The 26,756-nt window shown below is 55.0% G+C and overlaps 5 protein-coding genes across 5 annotated transcripts; all 5 read left to right on the forward strand.

The window, feature by feature from the left end:
* Positions 1-6,931: 6,931 nt before the first annotated feature.
* LOC138372650 (uncharacterized) lies at positions 6,932-7,711 on the forward strand. The gene has a single exon (XM_069338148.1). The coding sequence runs from the start codon at positions 6,932-6,934 to the stop codon at positions 7,709-7,711; it is 780 nt and encodes a 259-aa protein (XP_069194249.1).
* A 5-nt stretch (positions 7,712-7,716) lies between these two features.
* Positions 7,717-8,330, forward strand: LOC138372651 (uncharacterized). The gene is made up of 2 exons (XM_069338149.1): positions 7,717-7,898; positions 8,036-8,330. Exons 1-2 carry the CDS (start codon positions 7,717-7,719, stop codon positions 8,328-8,330), a joined length of 477 nt encoding a protein of 158 aa, XP_069194250.1.
* A 1-nt stretch (position 8,331) lies between these two features.
* Positions 8,332-8,925, forward strand: LOC138372652 (isoniazid-induced protein IniB-like). Its single transcript, XM_069338150.1, has one exon. It carries the CDS (start codon positions 8,332-8,334, stop codon positions 8,923-8,925), a length of 594 nt encoding a protein of 197 aa, XP_069194251.1.
* A 7,571-nt stretch (positions 8,926-16,496) lies between these two features.
* On the forward strand, positions 16,497-16,829 carry LOC138372653 (uncharacterized). The gene has a single exon (XM_069338151.1). The coding sequence runs from the start codon at positions 16,497-16,499 to the stop codon at positions 16,827-16,829; it is 333 nt and encodes a 110-aa protein (XP_069194252.1).
* Position 16,830: 1 nt separating this feature from the next.
* LOC138372654 (isoniazid-induced protein IniB-like) lies at positions 16,831-17,424 on the forward strand. The gene has a single exon (XM_069338152.1). It carries the CDS (start codon positions 16,831-16,833, stop codon positions 17,422-17,424), a length of 594 nt encoding a protein of 197 aa, XP_069194253.1.
* Positions 17,425-26,756: the final 9,332 nt, after the last annotated feature.

The raw sequence follows: 26,756 nt of genomic DNA on the forward strand, positions 1-26,756 counted from the left end.
CTTGAGATGATTTCGGGGCTTTTTAGTGTCCCCGCGGCCCGGTCCTCGACCAGGCCTCCACCCCCAGGAAGCAGCCCGTGACAGCTGACTAACTCCCAGGTACCTATTTACTGCTAGGTAACAGGGGCATTCAGGGTGAAAGAAACTTTGCCCATTTGTTTCTGCCTCGTGCGGGAATCGAACCCGCGCCACAGAATTACGAGTCCTGCGCGCTATCCACCAGGCTACGAGGCCCCTACTCGTAGTCGGCTCAAAGGATACATCTAAACTCCATGCAGCATGTTGGCTCCAGGCAGCAAGTGGGCACTGGCAGCATTTGGGCTCCGCAGCATGTGGGCTAAGCAGCATGTGGGGTCTGCCAGCATATGGGCTCAGCAGCATGTGGAGCTCTGGCAAAATGTGGGCTTCAGGCAGCATGTGGGGTTCAGGCAGCACGTGGGCTCAGCAGCATGTGGGCTCTGGCAGCATGTGGGCTTCAGGCAGCAAGTGGGCTCCAGGAACCATGTGGGTTCCAGGCAGCAAGTGGGCACTGGCAGAATGTGGGCTCCAGGCAGCATGTGGGTTCCGGACAGCATGTGGGCTCCAGGCAGCATGTTGGCTCCTGGCAGCAAGTGGGCTACAGGCACCTTGTGGGTTCCAGGCAGCATGTGGGCTCCTGGCAGCATTTGGGCTCCATGCAGCATGTGGGCTCCAGGCAGCATGTGACCTCCTGGTAATATGTGGGCTCTAGGGAACATCTGGACTCCAGGCAGCATGTGGGCTCTAGGCAGCAAGTGGGCTCCAGTCAGCATGTGGGCTCTAGGGAGCATGTGGGCTCTAGGCACCTTGTGGACTCCTTTCAGCATGTGAGCTCTTGGGAGCATGTGGGCTCCAGGCACCTTGTGGGCTCAAGGCAGCAAGTGGGCTCAAGCCAGCATGTAAGCTCCAAGCAGCAAGTGGGCTCAAGGCAGGAAGTGGGCTCAAGGCAGCATGTCGCCTCTGACAGCATGTGGGCTCCAGGCAGCAAGTGGGCTCCAGAGAGCATGTTGGCTCCGGGCAGCAAGTGGGCTCCAGACTGCAAGTGGGCTCCAGAGAGCATGAGGGCTCCATGCAGCCTTTGGCCTCCAGGACGCATTTGGGCAGTTGCAGCATGTGGGCTCAGCGGCATATGGGCTAAGCAGCATGTGGGCTCAGCAGTTTATGGGCTCAGCAGCACGTGGGGCTAAGTAGCATGTGGGCTCAGCAGCTTGTGGGCTAAGCATCATGTGGGCTCTGGCAGCATGTGGGCTCAGGAGCATGTGGATCTCTGGCAGAATGTGGGCTTCAAGTAACATGTGGGCTCCAGGCAGCATGTGGGCTCCAAGCAGCATGTGGGCTGTAGGCAGCATGTGGGCTCTGGCAGCATGTGGGCTCCAGGCAGCATGTGGGCTCTGTCAGCATGTGGGTTCACGGCAGCATGTGGGTTCTTGCAGCATGTGGGTTTAACAGCATGTGGGCTCAGCAGCATGAGGGCTCTAGGCAGCATGTGGGCTTTGGCAGCTTGTGGGCTCAGCAGCATTAGGGCTCAGCAGCAAATGGACTCCAGGCAATATGTGGGCTTCAGCCAGCATGTGGACTCCAGGAAACAAGTCGACTCCAGGCAGCATGTAGGCTCTTGCAGAATGTGGGCTCCAGGCATCATGAATCTGGCAGCATTTGGGCTCAGCAGCATATGGGCTCTGGCAGCATGTGGGCTCCAGGCAGCATGTGGGCTCTGGCAGCATTTGGGTTATAGCAGCATGTGGGTTCAGCAGCATGACGCTCCAGCCAGCATATGGGCACTGGCAGCATGTGGGTTCTGGCAGCATGTGGGCTCAGAAGCATGTGGGCTCAGCAGCATGTATGCTCAGCAGCATGTGGTCTCAGCAGAATGAGGGCTCAGCAGCATGAGGCTCTGGCAGCATGTGGGATCTGGCAGCATATGGGCTCAGCAGCATGTGGGACCAACCACATGGGGACTCCAGGCAACATGTGGGCTCTGGCAGCATGTGGGTTATAGCAGCATGTGGGCTCAGCAGCATGTATGCTCAGCAGCATGTGGTCTCAGCAGAATGAGGGCTCAGCAGCATGAGGCTCTGGCAATATGCCAGCTCTGGCAGAATTTGGGCTCAGCAGCATGTGGGCTTCAGGCACATTGTGGGCTCCAGGCAGAATGAAGGTTCCAGAAAGCATGTGGGCAACAGGCAGAAAGTGGGCTGCAGGCAGCAAGTGGGCTCCAGTCAGCATATGGCCTACAGGCAGCATGTGGGGTCCAGGCAGTATGTTAGCTCCATCCAGCATGTGGGCTCCAGGCAGCAAGTGGGCTCCAGGCAACATATGGATTCCAGGCAGCATGTGGGCTCCAGCAGGATGTAGACTCCATGTAGCATGTGGGTTCCAGGCAGTATGTGGGCTCCTGGAAGCAGGTGCGCTCCAGGCAACATGTGGGTTCCAGGCAGCACGTCGCCGCCAGGCAGCACGTCGCCGCCAGGCAGCATGTGGCCTCCAAGCAGCATGTGGGCTCCAGGTAGCATGCGTGCTCCAGGCAGCATGTGGGCTCCAGTCAAAATGCTAGCTCCCGGAAGCAATCGGGCTTCAGGCAGCTTGTGGGTTCCAGCCTGCATGTGGACTCCAGGCAACATGTGGGCTCCAGGAAGCATGTGGACACTGGCAGCATGTGGGCTCCAGGCAGCATGTGTGCTCAGCAACATATGGGCTCAGCAGCATGAGGGCTTTGGCAGCATGTTGGCTCTGGCAGCATGTGGGCTCAGCTACATGTGGGCTCAGCAGCATGTGGGCTCCAGGCAGCATGTGGGCTCTGGCAGCATGTGGGCTCAACAGCATGTGGGCTCAACAACAAGTGAACTCAAGGCAGCATGTGGGCTCTGGCAGCATGTGGGCTCAACAGCATGTGGGCTCAACAACAAGTGAACTCAAGGCAACATGTGGGCTCCAGGCAGCATTTGGACTCCAAGAAACATGTGGGCTAAACGCAGCATGTGGGCTCTGGAAGCATGTGGGCTCTAGGCAGCATGTGGACTCTAACAACATGTGGGCTCAGCAGTATGTGGGCTCTGCAGCATGTGGGCTCTTGCAGCACGTTGGCTCAGCAGGATGTGGGCTCCATGCAGCAAGTCTGCTCTGGCAGCATGTGGGCTCCAGACAGCATGTGTGCTCAGCAGCATATTCACTAACCAGCATTTGAGCTCTGGCAGCAAGTTGGCTCTGACACCATGTGGGCTCAGCAGCATGTGGGCTCAGCAGCATGTGGACTCCAGGTAGCATGTGGGCACTATCAGCATGTGTGCTCAGCAGCATATGGACTAAGCAGCATGTGGGCTCTGGCAACATGTGGGCTCAGCTGCATGTGGGGCTCAGGCACAATGTGGGCTCCAGGCAGCATGTGGGCTCCAGACAGCATGTGGGCTACAGGCACTATATGGCATTAGGCAGCATGTGGGCTCCAGGCAGAATTTGGGTTCAGCAGCATCTTAGCTATGGCAGCATGTGGGCTCCAGGCAGCAAGTGGGCTCCAGGCAGCATGTGGGCTCCAGGCCGCATGTGGGCTCCAGGCAGCATGTGGCCTGCAGGCTGCACGTGTTCTCCAGGCAGCATGTGGGCTTCAGACAGCATTTGGGCTTAAGCCAGAATGTGGGCTTCAGGCAGTATGTACGCTTCAGGCAGCATGTGGGCTTCTAGCAGAATTTGGGCAACAGGCAGCCAGTGGGCTCAAGGCCGCATGTGGGCTCTGTCAGCATGTGTGCTTAGCAGCATAGGGGCTAAGCAGTATGTGGGCTCTGGCAGCATGTGGGCTCAGCAGCATGTTGGGGGTCTGGCAGAATGTCGGCTCCAGGCAGCATGTGAGCTCCAGGCAGCATGTGGGTTCCAGGAAGTATGTGGGCTTAGCAGCATGTGGGCTCTGGCAGTATGTGGGCTCCAGGCAGTAAGTGGGATCTAGGCAGCATATGTGCTCCAGGCAGCAAGTGGGCTCCAGGCAGCAAGTGGGCTCCAGGCAGCATGTGGGCTCCATCAGGAAGTTGGCTCCTGGCAGCATGTGGTCTCCAGGCAGAATGTGGGGTCTAGGCAGCATGTGGGCTCCATGCAACAAGTGGGCTCCAGGTAGCATGTGGGCTCCAGGCAATATGTGCGCTCTAGACACCTTGTGGGCTCAAGGCAGCAAGTAGGCTTCAGGCAGCAAGGCAGCTCCAGGCAACATGTGGGCTCCCGGTAGCAAGTGGGCTCCAGGCACCTTGTTGGGTCATGGCAGCATGTAGGCTCCAGACAGCATTGGGGCTCAGCAGCATGAGGGCTCTGGTAGGATGTAGGCTATGGCAGCATATGGGCTCAGTAGCATGTGTGCTCAGCAGCATGTGGGCTTCAGGCAGCATGTGGGCTTCTAGCAGAATTTGGGCAACAGGCAGCCAGTGGGCTCAAGGCCGCATGTGGGCTCTGTCAGCATGTCTGCTTAGCAGCATAGGGGCTAAGCAGTATGTGGGCTCTGGCAGCATGTGGGCTCAGCAGCATGTTGGGGGTCTGGCAGAATGTCGGCTCCAGGCAGCATGTGAACTCCAGGCAGCATGTGGGTTCCAGGAAGTATGTGGGCTTAGCAGCATGTGGGCTCTGGCAGTATGTGGGCTCCAGGCAGTAAGTGGGATCTAGGCAGCATGTGTGCTCCAGGCAGCAAGTGGGCTCCAGGCAGCAAGTGGGCTCCAGGCGGCATGTGGGCTCCATCAGGAAGTTGGCTCCTGGCAGCATGTGGTCTCCAGGCAGAATGAGGGGTCTAGGCAGCATGTGGGCTCCATGCAACAAGTGGGCTCCAGGTAGCATGTGGGCTCCAGGCAATATGTGCGCTCTAGACACCTTGTGGGCTCAAGGCAGCAAGTAGGCTTCAGGCAGCAAGGGAGCTCCAGGCAACATGTGGGCTCCCGGTAGCAAGTGGGCTCCAGGCACCTTGTTGGGTCATGGCAGCATGTAGACTCCAGACAGCATTGGGGCTCAGCAGCATGAGGGCTCTGGTAGGATGTAGGCTATGGCAGCATATGGGCTCAGTAGCATGTGTGCTCAGCAGCATGTGGGCTTCAGGCAGCATGTGGGCTTCTAGCAGAATTTGGGCAACAGGCAGCTAGTGGGCTCAAGGCCGCATGTGGGCTCTGTCAGCATGTGTGCTTAGCAGCATAGGGACTAAGCAGTATGTGGGCTCTGGCAGCATGTGGGCTCAGCAGCATGTTGGGGGTCTGGCAGAATGTCGGCTCCAGGCAGCATGTGAGCTCCAGGCAGCATGTGGGTTCCAGGAAGTATGTGGGCTTAGCAGCATGTGGGCTCTGGCAGTATGTGGGCTCCAGGCAGTAAGTGGGATCTAGGCAGCATGTGTGCTCCAGGCAGCAAGTGGGCTCCAGGCAGCAAGTGGGCTCCAGGCAGCATGTGGGCTCCATCAGGAAGTTGGCTCCTGGCAGCATGTGGTCTCCAGGCAGAATGTGGGGTCTAGGCAGCATGTGGGCTCCATGCAACAAGTGGGCTCCAGGTAGCATGTGGGCTCCAGGCAATATGTGCGCTCTAGACACCTTGTGGGCTCAAGGCAGCAAGTAGGCTTCAGGCAGCAAGGCAGCTCCAGGCAACATGTGGGCTCCCGGTAGCAAGTGGGCTCCAGGCACCTTGTTGGGTCATGGCAGCATGTAGGCTCCAGACAGCATTGGGGCTCAGCAGCATGAGGGCTCTGGTAGGATGTAGGCTATGGCAGCATATGGGCTCAGTATCATGTGTGCTCAGCAGGATGTGGGCTTCAGGCAGCATGTGGGCTTCTAGCAGAATTTGGGCAACAGGCAGCCAGTGGGCTCAAGGCCGCATGTGGGCTCTGTCAGCATGTCTGCTTAGCAGCATAGGGGCTAAGCAGTATGTGGGCTCTGGCAGCATGTGGGTTCAGCAGCATGTTGGGGGTCTGGCAGAATGTCGGCTCCAGGCAACATGTGAGCTCCAGGCAGCATGTGGGTTCCAGGAAGTATGTGGGCTTAGCAGCATGTGGGCTCTGGCAGTATGTGGGCTCCAGGCAGTAAGTGGGATCTAGGCAGCATGTGTGCTCCAGGCAGCAAGTGGGCTCCAGGCAGCAAGTGGGCTCCAGGCAGCATGTGGGCTCCATCAGGAAGTGGGCTCCTGGCAGCATGTGGTCTCCAGGCAGAATGTGGGGTCTTGGCAGCATGTGAGCTCCATGCAACAAGTGGGCTCCAGGTAGCATGTGGGCTCCAGGCAATATGTGCGCTCTAGACACCTTGTGGGCTCAAGGCAGCAAGTAGGCTTCAGGCAGCAAGGGAGCTCCAGGCAACATGTGGGCTCCCGGTAGCAAGTGGGCTCCAGGCACCTTGTTGGGTCATGGCAGCATGTTGGCTCCAGGCAGCTTGTGGGCTCTAGGAAGCATGTTGTCTCCATGCAACATGTTTGTTCTAGGCAGGATGTGGACTCCAGGCAACTTGAAGGCTCCAGACAGCATTGGGGCTCAGCAGCATGAGGGCTCTGGTGGGATGTAGGCTATGGCAGCATATGGGCTCAGTAGCATGTGTGCTCAGCAGCATGTGGGCTCCAGGCAGCATGTGGGCTCTGGCATCATGTGGGCTCAGCAGCATGTGGGTTCAGCAGCATGTGGACGCCAGGCAACATTTGGGCACCAGGTAGCATTTGGACTCCAGGTAACATGTTGGCTCCAGGCAGCATGTGGACTCTGGAAGCATGTGGGCTCTGCAGCATGTGGGCTCTGCAGCATGTGGGTTCTGCAGCATGTGGGCTCTTGCACTATGTTGGCTCAGCAGGATGTGGACTCCAGGCAGCATGGGTGCACTGGCAACATGTTGAGTACAGGCAGCATGTAAGCACTGTCAGCATATAGACTAACCAGGATGAGAGCTCTGGCAGCAAGTTGGCTCTTTCACCATGTGGGCTCAGCAACATGTGGGCTCAGCATCATGTGGACTCTAGAAAACATGTTGGCTCCAGGCAGCATGTGGACTCTGGCAGCATGTGGTCTCAGCAGCATGTGGGCTCTGCAGCATGTGGGCTCTTGCATCATGTTGGCTCAGCAGCATCTGGGCTCCAGGCAGCATGTGGGCACTGGCAGCATATGGGCTCAGCAGTAGGGGGGCTCCAGGTAGCATGTGAGCACTATCAGCATGTGTGCTCAGCAGCACATGGACTAAGCAGCTTTTGGGCTCTGGCAACATGTGGGCTCAGCAGCATGTGGGGCTCAGGCAGAATGTCGGCTCTTGGTAGCATGTGGGCTTCAGGCGGTATGTGGGCTCCAGGCAGAATGTGGGCTCAGCAGCATGTGAGCTCTGGCAGCATGTGGGCTCCAGGTAGCAAGTGGGCTCCAGGCAACATGTGGGCTCCAGGCAGCATGTGGGCTACAGGCACTATATGGCATCAGGACGCATGTGGGCTCCAGGCAGCTTTTGGGCTCCAGGTAGCATGTGGGCTCCAGGCAGCTTTTGGGCTCCAGGTAGCATGTGGGCTCAAGGCAGTTTTTGGGCTCCAGGCAGCATGTGGGCTCCAGGCAGCATGTGTGCTCCAGGCAGCAAGTGGCCTCTTGGCAGCATGTGGGCTTCAAGCAACATGTGGGCTTCAGGCAACGTGTAGGCTTCAGGCAGCATGTGAACTTCTGGCTGCATTTGGGCTCCAGGTAGCATGTGGGCTACAGCCACATTGTGGGCTTCAGGCAGCAAGTGGACTGTAGGCAGCATGTGGGCTCTTGGCAGCATGTGGGCTCTAGGCAGCATGTGGGCTCTAGGCACCAAGTGGGCTCCAGGCAGCATGTGGGCTTCAGCCACACTGTGGGCTTCAGGCAGCAAGTGGACTGTAGGCAGCATGTGGGCTCTTGGCAGCATGTGGGCTCTAGGCAGCATGTGGGCTCTAGGCACCAAGTGGGCTCTAGGCAGCATGTAGGCTCTAGGCAGCATGTAGGCTCTAAGCAGCATTTGGGCGCTAGGCAGCATGTGAGCTCTAGGCAGCAAGTGGGCTCCATGCAGCATGTGGGCTATAGGCAACAAATGGGCTCTAGGCAGCATGTGGGCTCTCGAAATCATGTGGGCTTTAGGCAGCATGTGGGCTCCAGGCAGCAAGTGGGCTCCAGGCAGCATGTGGGCTCTAGCCAGCATGTGGGCTCCAGGCACATTGTGGACTCCAGGCAGCATGTGGGCTCTCGGCAGCATGTGGACTCCAGGCAGCATGTGGGCTCCAGGCAGCTTGTAGGAGGTTCAGGCAGCATGTGGGCTTCAGTCAGCATGTGGGCTCCAGACAGCATGTTGGGGTCCAAGCAGCATGTGGGTTCCATGCAGCATGTGGGGTCCAGGTAGCATGTGGGCTCTAGGCTGCAAGTGGGCTCCAGGCAGCATGTGGGCTCCAGGCAGCATATGGGATCTCGGCAGCATGTGGGAGGATCAGGCAGCATGTGGGAGGATCAGGCAGCATGTGGGCTTCAGTCAGCATGTGGGCTCCAGGCAGCATGTTGGGGTCCAGGCAGCATGTGGGTTCCAGGCAGCATGCGGGGGCCAGGTAGCATGTGGGCTCCAGGCTGCAAGTGGGCTCCAGGCAGCATGTGGGCTCCAGGTAGCATGTGGGCTCCAGGCAGCATGTGGGCTCCAGGCAGCATGTGGGCTCCAGGCAGCATGTGGGCTCCAGGCAACATGTGGGCTTCCGACAGCATTTGGGTTCCAGGTAGCATGTAAGCTCCAGGCAGCATTTGGGCTCCAGGCAGCATGTGGGCTCCAGGCAACATTTGGGGTCCAGTTAACATGTGGGCTCCAGGCAGCATGTGGGCTTCAGGCAGCATGTGGGCTTCAGGCACATTGTGGACTCCAGGCAGCATGTGGGCTCCAGGCATCATGTGGTCTCCTGGCAGCAAGTGGGTTCCATTCAGCAAGTGGGCTCCAGGCAGCAAGTGGGCTCTAGGCAGCATGTGGCCTCCAGGCAGCATGTGGGCTCCAGGAACCATGTGGGTTCCAGGCAGCAAGTGGGCACTGGCAGAATGTGGGCTCCAGGCAGCATGTGGGTTCCGGACAGCATGTGGGCTCCAGGCAGCATGTTGGCTCCTGGCAGCAAGTGGGCTACAGGCACCTTGTGGGTTCCAGGCAGCATGTGGGCTCCTGGCAGCATTTGGGCTCCATGCAGCATGTGGGCTCCAGGCAGCATGTGACCTCCTGGTAATATGTGGGCTCTAGGGAACATCTGGACTCCAGGCAGCATGTGGGCTCTAGGCAGCAAGTGGGCTCCAGTCAGCATGTGGGCTCTAGGGAGCATGTGGGCTCTAGGCACCTTGTGGACTCCTTTCAGCATGTGAGCTCTTGGGAGCATGTGGGCTCCAGGCACCTTGTGGGCTCAAGGCAGCAAGTGGGCTCAAGCCAGCATGTAAGCTCCAAGCAGCAAGTGGGCTCAAGGCAGGAAGTGGGCTCAAGGCAGCATGTCGCCTCTGACAGCATGTGGGCTCCAGGCAGCAAGTGGGCTCCAGAGAGCATGTTGGCTCCGGGCAGCAAGTGGGCTCCAGACTGCAAGTGGGCTCCAGAGAGCATGAGGGCTCCATGCAGCCTTTGGCCTCCAGGACGCATTTGGGCAGTTGCAGCATGTGGGCTCAGCGGCATATGGGCTAAGCAGCATGTGGGCTCAGCAGTTTATGGGCTCAGCAGCACGTGGGGCTAAGTAGCATGTGGGCTCAGCAGCTTGTGGGCTAAGCATCATGTGGGCTCTGGCAGCATGTGGGCTCAGGAGCATGTGGATCTCTGGCAGAATGTGGGCTTCAAGTAACATGTGGGCTCCAGGCAGCATGTGGGCTCCAAGCAGCATGTGGGCTGTAGGCAGCATGTGGGCTCTGGCAGCATGTGGGCTCCAGGCAGCATGTGGGCTCTGTCAGCATGTGGGTTCACGGCAGCATGTGGGCTCTGGCAGCATGTGGGCTCCAGGCAGCATGTGGGCTCTGTCAGCATGTGGGTTCACGGCAGCATGTGGGTTCTTGCAGCATGTGGGTTTAACAGCATGTGGGCTCAGCAGCATGAGGGCTCTAGGCAGCATGTGGGCTTTGGCAGCTTGTGGGCTCAGCAGCATTAGGGCTCAGCAGCAAATGGACTCCAGGCAATATGTGGGCTTCAGCCAGCATGTGGACTCCAGGAAACAAGTCGACTCCAGGTAGCATGTAGGCTCTTGCAGAATGTGGGCTCCAGGCATCATGAATCTGGCAGCATTTGGGCTCAGCAGCATATGGGCTCTGGCAGCATGTGGGCTCCAGGCAGCATGTGGGCTCTGGCAGCATTTGGGTTATAGCAGCATGTGGGTTCAGCAGCATGACGCTCCAGCCAGCATATGGGCACTGGCAGCATGTGGGTTCTGGCAGCATGTGGGCTCAGAAGCATGTGGGCTCAGCAGCATGTATGCTCAGCAGCATGTGGTCTCAGCAGAATGAGGGCTCAGCAGCATGAGGCTCTGGCAGCATGTGGGATCTGGCAGCATATGGGCTCAGCAGCATGTGGGACCAACCACATGGGGACTCCAGGCAACATGTGGGCTCTGGCAGCATGTGGGTTATAGCAGCATGTGGGCTCAGCAGCATGTATGCTCAGCAGCATGTGGTCTCAGCAGAATGAGGGCTCAGCAGCATGAGGCTCTGGCAACATGCCAGCTCTGGCAGAATTTGGGCTCAGCAGCATGTGGGCTTCAGGCACATTGTGGGCTCCAGGCAGAATGAAGGTTCCAGAAAGCATGTGGGCAACAGGCAGAAAGTGGGCTGCAGGCAGCAAGTGGGCTCCAGTCAGCATATGGCCTACAGGCAGCATGTGGGGTCCAGGCAGTATGTTAGCTCCATCCAGCATGTGGGCTCCAGGCAGCAAGTGGGCTCCAGGCAACATATGGATTCCAGGCAGCATGTGGGCTCCAGCAGCATGTAGACTCCATGTAGCATGTGGGTTCCAGGCAGTATGTGGGCTCCTGGAAGCAGGTGCGCTCCAGGCAACATGTGGGTTCCAGGCAGCACGTCGCCGCCAGGCAGCACGTCGCCGCCAGGCAGCATGTGGCCTCCAAGCAGCATGTGGGCTCCAGGTAGCATGCGTGCTCCAGGCAGCATGTGGGCTCCAGTCAAAATGCTAGCTTCCGGAAGCAATCGGGCTTCAGGCAGCTTGTGGGTTCCAGCCTGCATGTGGACTCCAGGCAACATGTGGGCTCCAGGAAGCATGTGGACACTGGCAGCATGTGGGCTCCAGGCAGCATGTGTGCTCAGCAACATATGGGCTCAGCAGCATGAGGGCTTTGGCAGCATGTTGGCTCTGGCAGCATGTGGGCTCAGCTACATGTGGGCTCAGCAGCATGTGGGCTCCAGGCAGCATGTGGGCTCTGGCAGCATGTGGGCTCAACAGCATGTGGGCTCAACAACAAGTGAACTCAAGGCAGCATGTGGGCTCTGGCAGCATGTGGGCTCAACAGCATGTGGGCTCAACAACAAGTGAACTCAAGGCAACATGTGGGCTCCAGGCAGCATTTGGACTCCAAGAAACATGTGGGCTAAACGCAGCATGTGGGCTCTGGAAGCATGTGGGCTCTAGGCAGCATGTGGACTCTAACAACATGTGGGCTCAGCAGTATGTGGGCTCTGCAGCATGTGGGCTCTTGCAGCACGTTGGCTCAGCAGGATGTGGGCTCCATGCAGCAAGTCTGCTCTGGCAGCATGTGGGCTCCAGACAGCATGTGTGCTCAGCAGCATATTCACTAACCAGCATTTGAGCTCTGGCAGCAAGTTGGCTCTGACACCATGTGGGCTCAGCAGCATGTGGGCTCAGCAGCATGTGGACTCCAGGTAGCATGTGGGCACTATCAGCATGTGTGCTCAGCAGCATATGGACTAAGCAGCATGTGGGCTCTGGCAACATGTGGGCTCAGCTGCATGTGGGGCTCAGGCACAATGTGGGCTCCAGGCAGCATGTGGGCTCCAGACAGCATGTGGGCTACAGGCACTATATGGCATTAGGCAGCATGTGGGCTCCAGGCAGAATTTGGGTTCAGCAGCATCTTAGCTATGGCAGCATGTGGGCTCCAGGCAGCAAGTGGGCTCCAGGCAGCATGTGGGCTCCAGGCCGCATGTGGGCTCCAGGCAGCATGTGGCCTGCAGGCTGCACGTGTTCTCCAGGCAGCATGTGGGCTTCAGACAGCATTTGGGCTTAAGCCAGAATGTGGGCTTCAGGCAGTATGTACGCTTCAGGCAGCATGTGGGCTTCTAGCAGAATTTGGGCAACAGGCAGCCAGTGGGCTCAAGGCCGCATGTGGGCTCTGTCAGCATGTCTGCTTAGCAGCATAGGGGCTAAGCAGTATGTGGGCTCTGGCAGCATGTGGGCTCAGCAGCATGTTGGGGGTCTGGCAGAATGTCGGCTCCAGGCAGCATGTGAGCTCCAGGCAGCATGTGGGTTCCAGGAAGTATGTGGGCTTAGCAGCATGTGGGCTCTGGCAGTATGTGGGCTCCAGGCAGTAAGTGGGATCTAGGCAGCATATGTGCTCCAGGCAGCAAGTGGGCTCCAGGCAGCAAGTGGGCTCCAGGCAGCATGTGGGCTCCATCAGGAAGTTGGCTCCTGGCAGCATGTGGTCTCCAGGCAGAATGTGGGGTCTAGGCAGCATGTGGGCTCCATGCAACAAGTGGGCTCCAGGTAGCATGTGGGCTCCAGGCAATATGTGCGCTCTAGACACCTTGTGGGCTCAAGGCAGCAAGTAGGCTTCAGGCAGCAAGGGAGCTCCAGGCAACATGTGGGCTCCCGGTAGCAAGTGGGCTCCAGGCACCTTGTTGGGTCATGGCAGCATGTAGGCTCCAGACAGCATTGGGGCTCAGCAGCATGAGGGCTCTGGTAGGATGTAAGCTATGGCAGCATATGGGCTCAGTAGCATGTGTGCTCAGCAGCATGTGGGCTTCAGGCAGCATGTGGGCTTCTAGCAGAATTTGGGCAACAGGCAGCCAGTGGGCTCAAGGCCGCATGTGGGCTCTGTCAGCATGTCTGCTTAGCAGCATAGGGGCTAAGCAGTATGTGGGCTCTGGCAGCATGTGGGCTCAGCAGCATGTTGGGGGTCTGGCAGAATGTCGGCTCCAGGCAGCATGTGAACTCCAGGCAGCATGTGGGTTCCAGGAAGTATGTGGGCTTAGCAGCATGTGGGCTCTGGCAGTATGTGGGCTCCAGGCAGTAAGTGGGATCTAGGCAGCATGTGTGCTCCAGGCAGCAAGTGGGCTCCAGGCAGCAAGTGGGCTCCAGGCGGCATGTGGGCTCCATCAGGAAGTTGGCTCCTGGCAGCATGTGGTCTCCAGGCAGAATGAGGGGTCTAGGCAGCATGTGGGCTCCATGCAACAAGTGGGCTCCAGGTAGCATGTGGGCTCCAGGCAATATGTGCGCTCTAGACACCTTGTGGGCTCAAGGCAGCAAGTAGGCTTCAGGCAGCAAGGGAGCTCCAGGCAACATGTGGGCTCCCGGTAGCAAGTGGGCTCCAGGCACCTTGTTGGGTCATGGCAGCATGTAGACTCCAGACAGCATTGGGGCTCAGCAGCATGAGGGCTCTGGTAGGATGTAGGCTATGGCAGCATATGGGCTCAGTAGCATGTGTGCTCAGCAGCATGTGGGCTTCAGGCAGCATGTGGGCTTCTAGCAGAATTTGGGCAACAGGCAGCCAGTGGGCTCAAGGCCGCATGTGGGCTCTGTCAGCATGTGTGCTTAGCAGCATAGGGACTAAGCAGTATGTGGGCTCTGGCAGCATGTGGGCTCAGCAGCATGTTGGGGGTCTGGCAGAATGTCGGCTCCAGGCAGCATGTGAGCTCCAGGCAGCATGTGGGTTCCAGGAAGTATGTGGGCTTAGCAGCATGTGGGCTCTGGCAGTATGTGGGCTCCAGGCAGTAAGTGGGATCTAGGCAGCATGTGTGCTCCAGGCAGCAAGTGGGCTCCAGGCAGCAAGTGGGCTCCAGGCAGCATGTGGGCTCCATCAGGAAGTTGGCTCCTGGCAGCATGTGGTCTCCAGGCAGAATGTGGGGTCTAGGCAGCATGTGGCCTCCATGCAACAAGTGGGCTCCAGGTAGCATGTGGGCTCCAGGCAATATGTGCGCTCTAGACACCTTGTGGGCTCAAGGCAGCAAGTAGGCTTCAGGCAGCAAGGCAGCTCCAGGCAACATGTGGGCTCCCGGTAGCAAGTGGGCTCCAGGCACCTTGTTGGGTCATGGCAGCATGTAGGCTCCAGACAGCATTGGGGCTCAGCAGCATGAGGGCTCTGGTAGGATGTAGGCTATGGCAGCATATGGGCTCAGTATCATGTGTGCTCAGCAGGATGTGGGCTTCAGGCAGCATGTGGGCTTCTAGCAGAATTTGGGCAACAGGCAGCCAGTGGGCTCAAGGCCGCATGTGGGCTCTGTCAGCATGTCTGCTTAGCAGCATAGGGGCTAAGCAGTATGTGGGCTCTGGCAGCATGTGGGTTCAGCAGCATGTTGGGGGTCTGGCAGAATGTCGGCTCCAGGCAACATGTGAGCTCCAGGCAGCATGTGGGTTCCAGGAAGTATGTGGGCTTAGCAGCATGTGGGCTCTGGCAGTATGTGGGCTCCAGGCAGTAAGTGGGATCTAGGCAGCATGTGTGCTCCAGGCAGCAAGTGGGCTCCAGGCAGCAAGTGGGCTCCAGGCAGCATGTGGGCTCCATCAGGAAGTGGGCTCCTGGCAGCATGTGGTCTCCAGGCAGAATGTGGGGTCTTGGCAGCATGTGAGCTCCATGCAACAAGTGGGCTCCAGGTAGCATGTGGGCTCCAGGCAATATGTGCGCTCTAGACACCTTGTGGGCTCAAGGCAGCAAGTAGGCTTCAGGCAGCAAGGGAGCTCCAGGCAACATGTGGGCTCCCGGTAGCAAGTGGGCTCCAGGCACCTTGTTGGGTCATGGCAGCATGTTGGCTCCAGGCAGCTTGTGGGCTCTAGGAAGCATGTTGTCTCCATGCAACATGTTTGTTCTAGGCAGGATGTGGACTCCAGGCAACTTGAAGGCTCCAGACAGCATTGGGGCTCAGCAGCATGAGGGCTCTGGTGGGATGTAGGCTATGGCAGCATATGGGCTCAGTAGCATGTGTGCTCAGCAGCATGTGGGCTCCAGGCAGCATGTGGGCTCTGGCATCATGTGGGCTCAGCAGCATGTGGGTTCAGCAGCATGTGGACGCCAGGCAACATTTGGGCACCAGGTAGCATTTGGACTCCAGGTAACATGTTGGCTCCAGGCAGCATGTGGACTCTGGAAGCATGTGGGCTCTGCAGCATGTGGGCTCTGCAGCATGTGGGTTCTGCAGCATGTGGGCTCTTGCACTATGTTGGCTCAGCAGGATGTGGACTCCAGGCAGCATGGGTGCACTGGCAACATGTTGAGTACAGGCAGCATGTAAGCACTGTCAGCATATAGACTAACCAGGATGAGAGCTCTGGCAGCAAGTTGGCTCTTTCACCATGTGGGCTCAGCAACATGTGGGCTCAGCATCATGTGGACTCTAGAAAACATGTTGGCTCCAGGCAGCATGTGGACTCTGGCAGCATGTGGTCTCAGCAGCATGTGGGCTCTGCAGCATGTGGGCTCTTGCATCATGTTGGCTCAGCAGCATCTGGGCTCCAGGCAGCATGTGGGCACTGGCAGCATATGGGCTCAGCAGTAGGGGGGCTCCAGGTAGCATGTGAGCACTATCAGCATGTGTGCTCAGCAGCACATGGACTAAGCAGCTTTTGGGCTCTGGCAACATGTGGGCTCAGCAGCATGTGGGGCTCAGGCAGAATGTCGGCTCTTGGTAGCATGTGGGCTTCAGGCGGTATGTGGGCTCCAGGCAGAATGTGGGCTCAGCAGCATGTGAGCTCTGGCAGCATGTGGGCTCCAGGTAGCAAGTGGGCTCCAGGCAACATGTGGGCTCCAGGCAGCATGTGGGCTACAGGCAGCTTTTGGGCTCCAGGTAGCATGTGGGCTCCAGGCAGCTTTTGGGCTCCAGGTAGCATGTGGGCTCAAGGCAGTTTTTGGGCTCCAGGCAGCATGTGGGCTCCAGGCAGCATGTGTGCTCCAGGCAGCAAGTGGCCTCTTGGCAGCATGTGGGCTTCAAGCAACATGTGGGCTTCAGGCAACGTGTAGGCTTCAGGCAGCATGTGAACTTCTGGCTGCATTTGGGCTCCAGGCAGCATGTGGGCTACAGCCACACTGTGGGCTTCAGGCAGCAAGTGGACTGTAGGCAGCATGTGGGCTCTTGGCAGCATGTGGGCTCTAGGCAGCATGTGGGTTCTAGGCACCAAGTGGGCTCCAGGCAGCATGTGGGCTTCAGCCACACTGTGGGCTTCAGGCAGCAAGTGGACTGTAGGCAGCATGTGGGCTCTTGGCAGCATGTGGGCTCTAGGCAGCATGTGGGCTCTAGGCACCAAGTGGGCTCTAGGCAGCATGTAGGCTCTAGGCAGCATGTAGGCTCTAAGCAGCATTTGGGCTCTAGGCAGCATGTGAGCTCTAGGCAGCAAGTGGGCTCCATGCAGCATGTGGGCTATAGGCAACAAATGGGCTCTAGGCAGCATGTGGGCTCTCGGAATCATGTGGGCTTTAGGCAGCATGTGGGCTCCAGGCAGCAAGTGGGCTCCAGGCAGCATGTGGGCTCTAGCCAGCATGTGGGCTCCAGGCACATTGTGGACTCCAGGCAGCATGTGGGCTCTCGGCAGCATGTGGACTCCAGGCAGCATGTGGGCTCCAGGCAGCTTGTAGGAGGTTCAGGCAGCATGTGGGCTTCAGTCAGCATGTGGGCTCCAGACAGCATGTTGGGGTCCAAGCAGCATGTGGGTTCCATGCAGCATGTGGGGTCCAGGTAGCATGTGGGCTCTAGGCTGCAAGTGGGCTCCTGGCAGCATGTGGGCTCCAGGCAGCATATGGGATCTCGGCAGCATGTGGGAGGATCAGGCAGCATGTGGGAGGATCAGGCAGCATGTGGGCTTCAGTCAGCATGTGGGCTCCAGGCAGCATGTTGGGGTCCAGGCAGCATGTGGGTTCCAGGCAGCATGCGGGGGCCAGGTAGCATGTGGGCTCCAGGCTGCAAGTGGGCTCCAGGCAGCATGTGGGCTCCAGGTAGCATGTGGGCTCCAGGCAGCATGTGGGCTCCAGGCAGCATGTGGGCTCCAGGCAGCATGTGGGCTCCAGGCAACATGTGGGCTTCCGACAGCATTTGGGTTCCAGGTAGCATGTAAGCTCCAGGCAGCATTTGGGCTCCAGGCAGCATGTGGGCTCCAGGCAACATTTGGGGTCCAGTTAACATGTGGGCTCCAGGCAGCATGTGGGCTTCAGGCAGCATGTGGGCTTCAGGCACATTGTGGACTCCAGGCAGCATGTGGGCTCCAGGCATCATGTGGTCTCCTGGCAGCAAGTGGGTTCCATTCAGCAAGTGGGCTCCAGGCAGCAAGTGGGCTCTAGGCAGCATGTGGCCTCCAGGCAGCATGTGGGCTCTCGGCAGTATGTGGACACAAGGCAGCATGTGGGCTCCAGGCAGCATGTGGGAGGTTCAGGCAGCGTGTGGGCTTCAGTCATCATGTGGGCTCCAGACAGCATGTTGGGGTCCAGGCAGCATCTGGGTTCGAGGCAGCATGTGGGGTCCAGGTAGCATGTGGGCTCCAGGCAGCATATGGGATCTCGGCAGCATGTGGACTCCAGGCAGCATGTGGGCTCCAGACAGCATGTGGGAGGATCAGGCAGCATGTGGGCTTCAGTCAGCATGTGGGCTCCAGGAAGCATGTTGGGGTAAAGACAGAATGTGGGTTCAGGCAGCATGCGGGGGCCAGGTAGCATGTGGGCTCCAGGCTGCAAGTGGGCTCCAGGCAGAATGTGGGCTCCAGGTAGCATGTGGGCTCCAGGTAACATGTGGGCTCCAGGCAGCATGAGGGCTCCAGGCAGCATATGGGCTAAAGGCAGCATGTGGGCTCCAGACAACATGTGGGCTTCTGACAGCATGTGGGTTCCAGGTAGCATGTAAGATCCAGGCAGCATTTGGGCTCCAGGCAACATGTGGGCTCCAGGCATCATTTGGGGTCCAGGTAGCATGTGGGGTCCAGGCAGCATGTGGGGTCCAGCCAGCATGTGGGCTCCAGGCAGCATGTAGGCTCCAGGCAGCATATGGGATCCATGCAGCATGTGGGGGCCAGGCGACATGTGGGCTAGATGCAGCATGTGGGGTCATGTAGCATGTGGGCTCGAGGCAACATGTGGGCTCCAGGCAGCATGTGGAATCCAGGCAGTATGTGGGGGCCAGGAAATATGTGGACTCCAGGCAACATGTGGGGTCCAGGTAGCATGTGGGCTCCAGGCAACATGTGTGCTCCAGGCAGCATGTGGGCTCCAGCCAGCATGTGGGCTCCAGGCAGTATGTGGGATCCAGGCAGCATGTAAGAGACCAGGCAACATGTGGGCTCTAGGCAGCATGTGGGCTCCAGGGAACATGCGGGCTCCAGGCAACATGTGTGGTCCAGGCAGCATGTGGGCTCCAGCCAGCATGTGGGCTCCAGGCAGCATGTGGGATCCAGGCAACATGTGGGTTACAGGCAACATGTCGGTTCCAGGCAGCATGTGGGCTCCAGGCAGCATGTGGGCTCCAGGCAGCATTTGGGCTCCAGGCACTATGTGGGTTCTAGGCAGCATTTGGGCTGCAAGGAGCAATTGGGTGCATGGCAGCATGTGGACTCCATGGAGAGCGATAAACTTTCTCATTAGGCCAGACTGGGGGAGCTTGCCGGGGTGCCGATCGCGTCAACGATCTCGAACTGCAATTTTCTGGTAATTTCACTATTTATTACCATTACTATGGCTACCTCTTCGAAGGCACTCTACTCCTGCTCTAATTACTCCTATAATCACCTCCTTACTACTATTATTGCTATTACTGGGAAGGGCTGGGGCCGCTCAGGAGGGAACTCATTATCCTCTGGGGATATCCAACGATGCTACACGGAAATCATCCAGTGTGGAGGAAATTCCCACAAGAAATGCCAATGTTAACTTGTACACGAGGACAATCCTTAAATAACATCTTGGTAAATGAAACATTTCCCTAACAAACTCATACATAGTAATGTTAAGGAGTATATATATAACAACCACAACCAGTTAAGTATGGAGTGAACAATAAACTACCACTCAAAGGATGAGTATGGGGTGCATAATAAACTACTACTCAAAGGATGAGTATGTGGCACATTAAACTACCACTCGCATGATGAGTATGGGGCACAAAATGATGAAGCTCAAAAGATGAGTATGGGGTGCACCTTAAGTTACCGCTCATGTGAGGAGTATTGAACACAATAAACTACCTCTCTCAGGATGAGTATGGAGTGCACAATAAACTACCACTCATATTCTGAGTATGGGATGCACAATACACTACTGCTCACAGGATGAGCATGGGGTGCACAACAAGCTACCGTTCACCAGATGAGTATAGGGTGCACAATAAACTTCCGCTCATAGGATGAGTATGGGGTGCACAATAAACTACCGCTCACAGGATGAGTATGGGGTGCACAATACACTGCTGCTTACAGGATGAGTACGGGGTGCACAATAAACTACCGCTCACAGGATGAGTATTGGGAGTACAATACACTACCGCTCACAGTATGAGTATGGGGTTCACAATACACTACCGCTCACAGGATGAGTATGGGGGTGAACAATAAACTACATTTCACAGGATGAGTATGGGGTGCACAGTAAACTAGCGCTCACAGGATAAGTATGGGGTGCACAATAAACAAGCGCTCAGAGAATGAGTATAAGGTGCACAATAAACTATCCCTCACATGATGCGTATAGGGTGCACAATAAACTACCCCTCATAGGATGAGTATGGGTTGCACAATAAACTACCCCTCACAGGATGAGTATATGGGTTGCGCAATAAACTACCCCTCACAGGATGAGTATAGGGGTGTACAATAAACTTCCGTTCACAGGACGAGTAAAGGGTGCACAATATGCTACCCCCTCACAGGATGAGTATGGGGTGCACAATAAACTACTGTTCACAGGATGAGTATGTGGCACACTATCCTACTGTTCACAGGATGAGTATAGGGTGCACAATAAACTACAGTTCACAGGATGAATATGGGGTGCACAATAAACTACATTACACAGGATGAGTATGGGGTGCACAAAAAACTATCACTCACAGGATGAGTATCGGTTGAACAATAAACTATCCCTCACAGGATGAGTACGGGGTGGACAATAAACTATCGCTCACAGGATGAGTATGGGGTGCACAATAGACTACCGCCCACAGTATGAGTATGGGGTGTCCAATAAACTACCGCTCACAGGATAAGTATGAGGTGCACAATAAACAACAGTTCACAATATGAGTATGGGTTGCACAATAAACTACATTTCGTAGGATTAGTATGGGGTGCACAACAAACGACTGTTCATAGGATGAGCATGTGGGCTCCAGGCATCATGTGGGTTCCAGGCAGCATGTGGGGTCCAGGTAGCATGTGGGCTTCACGCAGCAAGTGGGCTCCAGACAGCATGTGGGGTCAGGTAGCATGTGGGCTCCAGGCAACATGTGTGCTCCAGGCAGCATGTGGGATCCAGGCAGCTTGTGGGGGCCAGGCAACATGTGGGCTCCAGGCAGCATGTGGGGTCCAGGTAGCATGTGGGCTTCAGGCAACATGTGTGGTCTAGGCAGCATGTGGGCTCCAGCCAGCATGTGGGCTCCAGGCAGCATGTGGGATCCAGGCAACATGTGAGGGGCCAGGCAACATGTGGGCTCCAGGCAGCATATGGGCTCCAGGGAACATGTGGGTTACAGGCAACATGTCGGTTCCAGGCAGCATGTGGGCTCCAGGCAGCATGTGGGCTCCAGGCAGCATTTGGGCTCCAGGCACTATGTGGGTTCTAGGCAGCATTTGGGCTGCAAGGAGCAATTGGGTGCATGGCAGCATGTGGACTCCATGGAGAGCGATAAACTTTCTCATTAGGCCAGACTGGGGGAGCTTGCCGGGGTGCCGATCGCGTCAACGATCTCGAACTGCAATTTTCTGGTAATTTCACTATTTATTATCATTACTATGGCTACCTCTTCGAAGGCACTCTACTCCTGCTCTAATTACTCCTATAATCACCTCCTTACTACTATTATTGCTATTACTGGGAAGGGCTGGGGCCGCTCAGGAGGGAACTCATTATCCTCTGGGGATATCCAACGATGCTACACGGAAATCATCCAGTGTGGAGGAAATTCCCACAAGAAATGCCAATGTTAACTTGTACACGAGGACAATCCTTAAATAACATCTTGGTAAATGAAACATTTCCCTAACAAACTCATACATAGTAATGTTAAGGAGTATATATATAACAACCACAACCAGTTAAGTATGGAGTGAACAATAAACTACCACTCAAAGGATGAGTATGGGGTGCATAATAAACTACTACTCAAAGGATGAGTATGTGGCACATTAAACTACCACTCGCATGATGAGTATGGGGCACAATATGATGAAGCTCAAAAGATGAGTATGGGGTGCACCTTAAGTTACCGCTCATGTGAGGAGTATTGAGCACAATAAACTACCTCTCTCTGAATGAGTATGGAGTGCACAATAAACTACCACTCATATTACGAGCATGGGATGCACAAAACACTACTGCTCACAGGATAAGCATGGGGTGCACAATAAACTACCGTTCACTGGATGAGTATGGGTTGCACAATAAACTGCCGTTCACAGGATGAGTAAAGGGTGCAGAATCAACTACCGCTCACAGGATGAGTATGGGGTGCACAATAAGCTACCCCTCACAGGATGAGTGTGGGGTGCACAATAAACTACTATTCACAGGATGAGTATGGGTGCACAATATACAATAGTTCACAGGATGAATATGGGGTGCACAATAAACTATCGCTCACAGGATGAGTACGGGGTGTACAATTAACTATCGCTCACAGGATGAATATTAGGTGCACAATAAACTACCTCACAGGATGAGTATGGGGTGCACAAAACATTACTGCTCACAGAATGAGTATGTGGTGCACAATAAGCTACCGCTCACAGGATGAGTTTGGGGTGCACAATAAACAACAGTTCACAGGATGAGTATGGGGTGCACAATAAACTATATTTCGCAGGATTAGTATGGGGTGCACAATAAACGACTGTTCATAGGATGAGTGTGTGGTGCACAATAAACTACCCCCTCACAGGGTGAGTATGGGGTGCACAATAAACTACTGTTCACAGGATGAGTATGTGGTGCACCATAAACTACCACTCACAAGATGAGTGTGTGGTGCACAATAAACTACTCCTCACAGGATGAGTATGGAGTGCACAAAAAACTACCACTCACAAGATGAGTATGGGGTGCACAATAAACTACCCCCTCACAGGATGAATATGGGGTGCACAATAAACTACCCCCTCACAGGATGAATATGGGGTGCACAATAAACTACCGCTTGCAGGATGAGTATGGGGTGCACAATAAACTAGCGTATATACGCTGTGTAATGGAATCAATTCTTGTTTGATAAGCAGCACTTGCAAGTGAGGCCATAGAGGACTAGGGTGTGTGGGAATGTTTGAAGCACAAGCGAGGCTGGAGCTGAGGCTGTTTTAACCTCCGGGGGCGAGGTGAGTCGAGGCCAGGAACACCAGCTGGTCCACCACCAAGCACAACATCGACCAACAACTCGATAACAGGGTGTTCTTTTCTACTAAGAATTGTGCCGCATTCAAGTTGACTACTAAACAAACATTTTAAAACAAAAAATTGTGGAGGTCCGTAGAGGTACAACCTAACACCTGAAGATCCTTGGAGCGGGCAGAACGAGCGCGTATTTTGCAGGTTGATATTGTGCAACATTCTGGGGCGCGTTTGTTAACGTGTACTTCTTATCCTAAGTGTACTATATGCTGCCACTTATCCGGAGTCTTGACTTTACTTGGCGTGTTATCATCTCCTGAAAGTCAAGTCAATTGGTATTCATGGAATGGCCGGCCTTCTTCAGGCACTTTACCTTCCATTTCAATAATGCAAATTATATTTAGAATCCGGGTTTTGTGTGCGGGTGTTATGTATGGCGGGGTTATGGCCGGGTCGGGTTGCTGCACCACACAAACTGCACCTTCCAGCCGGCTTGTGGGGCCTCCTGCTGCCGCTCTAATAACACAACCAACATTTACCTCCGCAACACTTACCCAGGCAAAAGCTTTCAGGAATATGTAGATGGTGTTGCATTCCGTAAACTTAACGGTGCCTGGTAAGATACCGGGTGATGGTGGTTGGTTGTGGTACCAGGTGATGGAGGGCGGTTGTGGTACCGGGTGATGGTGAGTAGTTATGGTACCGGGTGATGGTGGGTGGTTGTGGTACCGGGTGATGGAGGGTGGTTGTGGAACCGGGTGATGGTGAGTAGTTATGGTACCGGGTGATGGTGGGTGGTTGTGGTACCGGGTGATGGAGGGTGGTTGTGGAACCGGGTGATGGTGAGTAGTTATGGTACCGGGTGATGGTGGGTGGTTGTGGTACCGGGTGATGGTGGGTGGTTGTGATACTTGGTGAACATAGTGAGTCTTGTGACCTTGGTGAACCGGTTGAGCCTTGTCAGCTTGGTGAACATGGTGAGTCTTGTCAGCTTGGTGAACATGGTGAGTCTTGTCAGCTTGGTGAACATGGTGAGTCTTGTCAGCTTGGTGAACATGGTGAGTCTTGTCAGCTTGGTGAACATGGTGAGTCTTGTCAGCTTGGTGAACATGGTGAGTCTTGTCATCTTGATGAACAGGGTGAGCCTTGTCAGCTTGGTGAACAGGGTGAGCCTTGTCAGCTTGGTGAACATGGTGAGCCTTGTCAGCTTGGTGAACAGGGTGAGCCTTGTCAGCTTGGTGAACAGGGTGAGCCTTGTCAGCTTGGTGAACAGGTCGAGTCTTGTCAGCTTGGTGAACATGGTGAGTCTTGTCAGCTTGGTGAACAGGTCGAGTCTTGTCAGCTTGGTGAACAGGGTGAGCCTTGTCAGTTTGGTGAACATGGTGAGTCTCGTCAGCTTGGTGAACAGGGTGAGCCTTGTCAGCTTGGTGAGCCTTGTCAGCTTGGTGAGCCTTGTCAGCTTGGTGAGCCTTGTCAGCTTGGTGAGCCTTGTCAGCTTGGTGAACAGGGTGAGCCTTGTCAGCTTGGTGAACATGGTGAGCCTTGTCAGCTTGGTGAACAGGGTGAGCCTTGTCAGCTTGGTGAACAGGGTGAGCCTTGTCAGCTTGGTGAACAGGTCGAGTCTTGTCAGCTTGGTGAACATGGTGAGTCTTGTCAGCTTGGTGAACAGGTCGAGTCTTGTCAGCTTGGTGAACAGGGTGAGCCTTGTCAGTTTGGTGAACATGGTGAGTCTCGTCAGCTTGGTGAACAGGGTGAGCCTTGTCAGCTTGGTGAGCCTTGTCAGCTTGGTGAGCCTTGTCAGCTTGGTGAGCCTTGTCAGCTTGGTGAGCCTTGTTAGCTTGGTGAGCCTTGTCAGCTTGGTGAACATGGTGATCTTGGTAAACTTCGTGAGCTTGACAAACTTGATGAGAAGGTAAATTTGGTGAGCATAATGAACATGGTGATCTTAGTGAACACAGTAAGATTGATGAACAAGGTAAGCTTGGTGAATAAGGTGAGCTTGCCGAGAATAGTGAGCTTTGAAATCTTGTTACAGTCGGTTGACCACCAACTAAAACTGGAGTAGATTTACTGGCTGGTGGCCAGAGGGAGTGGACGTGCTCAGGTGTTGCTCCCCAACTGACCTCCCAAGCGTGGAGTGGGTGGTTGGGTGTCGGTCCAGTGACCTGTGTAGTACCCGGCTGGTGCAGGGGACGTTTTTGCTTAACGATGGGGTCATCTATGCCTCCTCTTAAGCGGACGTCTTCAGCAGGTTTTGAGTTTTCGACGCCAGTTAAACATACGGCGCTTGGGGCTGCGCTCGTGGAGGTGCTCCCTGTGAAGTTGACAGACCTGGTGGGAGTGCAGATCGTTCAAAACCGCCGTGTGGTGGTGAAATTTGTCCGCCTAGATGTGTTCCGGAAGTTCCTTGGTAGGTGTGAGGGTTGCTAGTTCCCTATGCCTGATGATGCTGGTACGGTATGAGTGGTCAACTTAAGTGTAACATTGACATATGTGGTTGTTGTTGTTGTTGTTGTTGTTGTTTTAGATTTAGCTACTCAGAACGAAATGTCCATGTAGCACGCGCTATGGTGAGCCCATAATTGACTTCGGTTATTCGCAATAACTGTGTTACTCTGATATTTGGGTCAAAGTTCTAAATGTTGGTGAGGATTCCTCCTTTTCCCTGTTTCTTTTTCCCTTCTGTTTTAGTCGTGTTTTAATAACATTATCTTGGTGACGGATGTAGGTGCAGAATGTTCACTAGTGAGTCCCATTCTTTACCGGATTTTCTAATCATTGTAGTGGCTGTGGAATGTGCATCTAATGCAGATGCTGTCGTTGGATTAATGTTTAGTTTGATGTGCAGGACTTCAGTAGTTTCACATTCCAGAAGTAGTGCAATAGTAGAACACTGCTTCTGTTCCACAGATACAGCACTCTTTAACTATTGGGTTTATTACCTCCCAGCAGCACTTGTAACCAAGTCTGAGTCTATGTATGGCTACTGCAATGTCTCTGGATATCTTTTTGTCAGGCCTGAAATAGTAGTACCCAGTGGCTTGTTCGTATCATATCGCAGTGGATATTCCTTCCGCTTCTTTGGCTCTGTGGCCACTTTTGATTGTTGGGAGTATTTTCTTCTTGATTTGCTCCTTAATCTGTGAAAAACTTGGAAGTATTTGAAACTGTATAACAGGTAGAGCAGTGGCAGTTTTTGCTAGTGAGTCTGCCTTTTCATTACTATCTATGCCAATGTGGCTTGGTATCCAATTTAGGGTGATTGACAGCCCTAGATTATGGGCTTCTTTTCCTATATGTTGGATTTCTGTGAGGAGTTGTATATTATCTCTGTGTTGACTGGATAACAATGCCTAGAGCGAAGATTTAGAGTCGGTATGAATGATGACATCATGTAAATTATTCTCAATTGTATATGGTGGTACCGGTTGATGGTACACTCGGGGTACACAGGATGAGTATGGCCTCCTTCCGGGCATATAATTCTGTTTTCAATGTTGAGCACCCACTATTCATGCTCCAATAAGCTTCATGGTTGTTAGTGTAAACTGCTGCCCCAGCAGAACCTCTTTCTTGATCAACTGATCCATCTGTGAAGATGTGAGTCGTTATCGGTCTTGAGATGGTTTCCATTTGTCGTTCTATGACTGCTTTAGGCTTCTGCGAGTCACATGCTGATTTTTTAGCTGGTAGTCCTTCAATGATAATCTTTAGACTAGATTTTTCCTATGGAGGAGGCTACCGAAAGTGTTGATATGGTTTATCTTCTCCTTTGTTTTTAATGGTCCATTTCAAGTCCACTTTCTCTAGAATCTTTACTAGATTATCCGTCCATACACTTGTTCTATACTGAAGGTTTCTCTGAAGCTATCTGTGTAAGCTATCTTTGATCGACAGTCTGGCAGTTGTTCCAACAAGTTTTGCTGCTATGGTTGCTATCCTTTGTTTGATCCTGTTTTCTAAGCTGGTAAGTTGGTTTCCATCCTTAGATTCTCTCGAGGCGTCCATATAGGTGCTCCCAGCATTGTTCTGAGGGCATCATTTTGAGACACTTCCAGTTTCTCTCATTGGATATCACTGAGGGATGTAAAAGC

Source organism: Procambarus clarkii, chromosome 39, assembly GCF_040958095.1.
Source record: "Procambarus clarkii isolate CNS0578487 chromosome 39, FALCON_Pclarkii_2.0, whole genome shotgun sequence".
Classification (NCBI taxonomy): Eukaryota; Metazoa; Arthropoda; class Malacostraca; order Decapoda; family Cambaridae; genus Procambarus; species Procambarus clarkii.